General features: G+C 16.9%; 1 protein-coding gene across 1 annotated transcript, besides 14 other annotated features; it reads right to left on the bottom strand.

Moving 5' to 3' along the window:
- On the bottom strand, positions 1-508 carry EDI_028330 (casein kinase I isoform alpha, putative; the record flags this gene model as incomplete). The annotated part of the gene is made up of 2 exons (XM_001738571.1): positions 1-413; positions 463-508. Coding segments are annotated over 2 exons (459 nt in total), but the record flags the coding sequence as incomplete, so codon positions are not given.
- Positions 509-1,550: 1,042 nt separating this feature from the next.
- Positions 1,551-1,599: a sequence feature (AT_rich).
- A 56-nt stretch (positions 1,600-1,655) lies between these two features.
- Positions 1,656-1,836: a microsatellite.
- Positions 1,837-1,860: 24 nt separating this feature from the next.
- Positions 1,861-2,016: a sequence feature (AT_rich).
- Positions 2,017-2,193: a microsatellite.
- A 17-nt stretch (positions 2,194-2,210) lies between these two features.
- Positions 2,211-2,273: a sequence feature (AT_rich).
- A 183-nt stretch (positions 2,274-2,456) lies between these two features.
- Positions 2,457-2,564: a microsatellite.
- Position 2,565: 1 nt separating this feature from the next.
- Positions 2,566-2,632: a microsatellite.
- Positions 2,627-2,807: a microsatellite.
- Positions 2,786-2,954: a microsatellite.
- Positions 2,955-3,119: a sequence feature (AT_rich).
- Positions 3,120-3,290: a microsatellite.
- A 138-nt stretch (positions 3,291-3,428) lies between these two features.
- Positions 3,429-3,574: a sequence feature (AT_rich).
- A 21-nt stretch (positions 3,575-3,595) lies between these two features.
- Positions 3,596-3,771: a microsatellite.
- A 12-nt stretch (positions 3,772-3,783) lies between these two features.
- Positions 3,784-3,901: a microsatellite.
- The last annotated feature ends 157 nt before the right edge of the window (positions 3,902-4,058 follow it).

The following is a 4,058-nucleotide window of genomic DNA, read 5'->3' as shown; positions in this document are numbered from 1 at the left end:
CTGATGATAAGAAAAGTCTTGATAATGTTCTGATAAACCAAAATCAATCAAAATAATATCTCCATCTTGAGATATCATAAAGTTATCAGGTTTTATATCACAATGAATTATTTGTTTTGAATGAATATATTCAACAATTTTTATCATTTTAAATAATAATCTAAAAGATGTTTGTGAAGAGAATCTTGATGTTGGTTGATTTAATCGAAGTTGATTAAGATTTATTATGTGTAATTCAAATACTAAACAATATCCATGTAATTCATATCCACATTCAAAAAATTGAATAATACCTTCATTTCCTTGTGGATTTTTAATAATATTAGTTTCATTTAATGCACTACTTTCTTCATTAATGATTTTTATTGCAGTACTCTTATTTGTTTTTACATTCAAACAACGAAATACATTCCCTAATTCTTATAAATTATCTTATCTTTTAACCAATCTACTTATTAATACAAACCATATGTTCCACTACCAAGTGGTTCTTTAATAATCCAATCATGAAATTGTTTTTGTGACTTCATCTTAATAACAGAAGTGATTTAAAACTAATTTATAAATCATATGTACCTTTTATCTGTTTCCTTCTATCTTAAAAAATGGATTTCAAACAAAAATACTCTTTTTACTTTGAAAGAATCAAAGGAAAATGAGTCAAGTGAATATTCTCTTTCATTCTTTCTTCTAAAAGTATTGTTTCTTTTCTCTCTTCCTTTTCTTTCATATTTCTAAAATAACACATTTTTATTTAACAACAATACATTTAACTTCTTATTAACTCCATTAAACAAACTTCATTTTATTCTAACACTTTCAAAAAGAGTAAAGAAAAGAAGTATGGATTTATAGAAAAAGATGTGTTGTATGAAAGGAGCTCTTATAAAATAAGAATTAAAAGTATTGAAAGAATCTTAAAAGAAAAAGTCTTAAATATGATAACCCACAATATGCCAAACTCAAACCCCACAGTATTTATTGCTTTTCAACAACCAATAAAAAAGGCAATTGTCTGCAATGACCTGTATGATTCAGTAATAAGATTTGGTAAAATTCAAAGAATTATTTGTATGAACTCACCTCGACCTGACATGCCCCATTCGTTAATAGAATTTGAATCACCAGAGTCAAGTAATAAATGCATTGAATATCTTAAAACTAATCCCCTCCCAATTCTTATTATAAATGTAGAGCAGAAGTAAGTAATGCAGAAACATTAAATGTTAAAACTGAGAGTCCACAAGCACATGACTATACGATTAGTCCTAGATTTGTGCATGAAACACCAATAACAAGAGTATTACTTGTTAATGAATTACCTCGGTATTTAACCCCACAATCCCCTTTTCATTTTTATAATCTTTTTTCATTATATTGGTCTATTATTAAAGTTAATGTTCTTAGTGAAAAATGTACTGTAATGATTGTATTATTTGTGGTTGGTGTTCAGTGTTTATTGTCATAATAAAATGTTGTAGTATTTAAGAGCTTTTATATTTCATTATAAATCTACATCTTTGTTTATCTTTAACATTTCCTCCATTCTCTAAAAATCAAATATTTTAATTATTATTTTTTGTTATTTGATTATTAATTCATTCTTACTATAATTTTATGTATGTTATGGTATTATTTTGTTTTTTCTCTCTATCTTTTTATTTTATTTTTATTTTGTTATTTTTATTTTATAAATTATATTTTATTTATCATTATGATATATTTTTATTTTTATTATATTCCTCTTATTCTTTTCATTATTTATTCATTATTTTATTATTATCATTATTTCTTATTTTATTTATACATTATTTATGTTTTGTTTCTATTCTTGTTATTTAGTATTTTGTTTTTATGTTGATTAAAAATGAAAAATAAATATATTTCATCATTAATATGTCATTTTGATATATTTAAATAATGTAAATAAATGAAAATATTATGAAATGTAATAGATATAGAAATATTATATATTTAATTGATTATTATTATAAATCAAATACAAAATATATTAAAATTATTATTATTATTATATTATCATTTTATCATTATTTCATTCAATATTTATTATCATTATCATTATATTTTAATTTGATTAATATAAATATTTATGATGAAAATAAATAAAATTATTTTGATTATTCATTATTATTTATCATTTCTCTTATTATTATTATAATTATATTTTATTATATTTTCATTTATTGATGATTTTAATAATAAAATTTGTATTTATTAAATGTAATAATATCAATGAAATATTTGATATTTATCATATCTATATCATCATATTATACATTATTAATATCTGTTCATTCATTATTATAATCTCATCATATTGTTATATTATAATTGAATAAATATGAATGTTTCAATATATCAATATTTGAATATTATTGTTGAATTTGATAATGAATAAGTTATTATTATGAAATATAATAATCAAAATATTGATATTTTATTTATATTTATAATATTTATCATTTTATATCTTTATTTTGATTATATTTCTATTTTATTCTTTTATTTCAATCATTATGATATTTATTATTTTTATCATTATTCAATGATGAATATAATAATATAATGAAAATAATAATAAGAAATATAAGAAATATTATAAATAATTATATTTTATTATTTCATCATTAAATATTGAATATTAATATGTTTAATAACTTATTCATTGTTTAATTTCATTTATTTTCAAATATATCAAATATTATATTTATAAATTTAATAATAATGATGTTATTGAATGATATAATATTTATTTTATATTTGTTATATATTTAATATTATATCATTCATATAATTTATTTTAATATATTCATGATTTAGATTTAATGAATATTTTATATAAAATATATAAAATGAATGTACATAAATATTTATATATTATTATAAATAATGAATGAATATATAAATTATAATTAAATAATTTATATTTATATTTATTATTTATTTATTTTAAAATAAAATGAGTGAGATAGAATATGAAATATTATTTATTATCATTATGAATATATGTTATTTTATTATTATTGATTTAGAGATATTTTATATAGATTATATATTAATTCAATATTAATCAATTATATTTGTTATTATTTATTTATTTATTATTTTGATTTCATTATTATTCATGTTATTTCTTATTTATTATTTTAATATTATTATTCTTTATATTCTTTATCTTATTTTCATTATATGATTATATTATTTATTATTCTGATATATTATTTTATATATTTTCTTTCTTTATTATTATATTTATCATTTTGATTATTGAATATATTAATATGTACATAATATACAATACAAATACAAATAAATGAAATATTTCATCATTTAATGAATGAATCAGATGATATTAATCAATAAGAATTATTATTTGTATCATAAACAATCAATATAATGAAATCATCAATAAAATAATAATAATAAAATGAAATATGAAAATTAACAACAATAATCATTAATCAACAATTTTGATTAATGAAATAATCAAAATATAAAATCAAATTCATCATTATATTCTCTCATTTCTAAATATTTTTAATATAAATTAAAACAAAATGAAGAATAAAAAATGAATAAATATAAAATATAAATAAAATAAATAAATAAGAAGATAAATAATATAAAATATATAAGAAATAATAAACAAAATAAAATAAAGATATAAAATAAATAAAATAAAAGATATAAAGAATAGAATAAAAAAGAAAGAAAGAATAAGAATATAAAAATAAAATAAAAAGAAATAAAGAATAAAAAGAGAATTATAAAACAAATAAAAAGAATGATATATCAATCAATAAGAAAGAAAAGAATAATATCAAAAAGAATAAATAAGAAAAGAATAATAATAATAATATAAATGATAATCAATTATAATTTATTTCTACTTCAAATTATATTGTATTTCATTTATTGTATTTTTATTTCATTCAACAACATTTATCAAAAGATTTTCTCGGTATTCTTTCATTTTTCTTTAATTCTTCAACACATCCACATTTATAAAAACAACCATCTCCAAATGATATAATTGA

Source organism: Entamoeba dispar, genomic scaffold (genome assembly GCF_000209125.1).
Source record: "Entamoeba dispar SAW760 scf_1105229461509 genomic scaffold, whole genome shotgun sequence".
NCBI lineage: Eukaryota > Evosea > Mastigamoebida > Endamoebidae > Entamoeba > Entamoeba dispar.
Note: the sequence above shows the minus strand (reverse complement) of the source record. Positions and strands in the feature narration are given on the sequence as shown.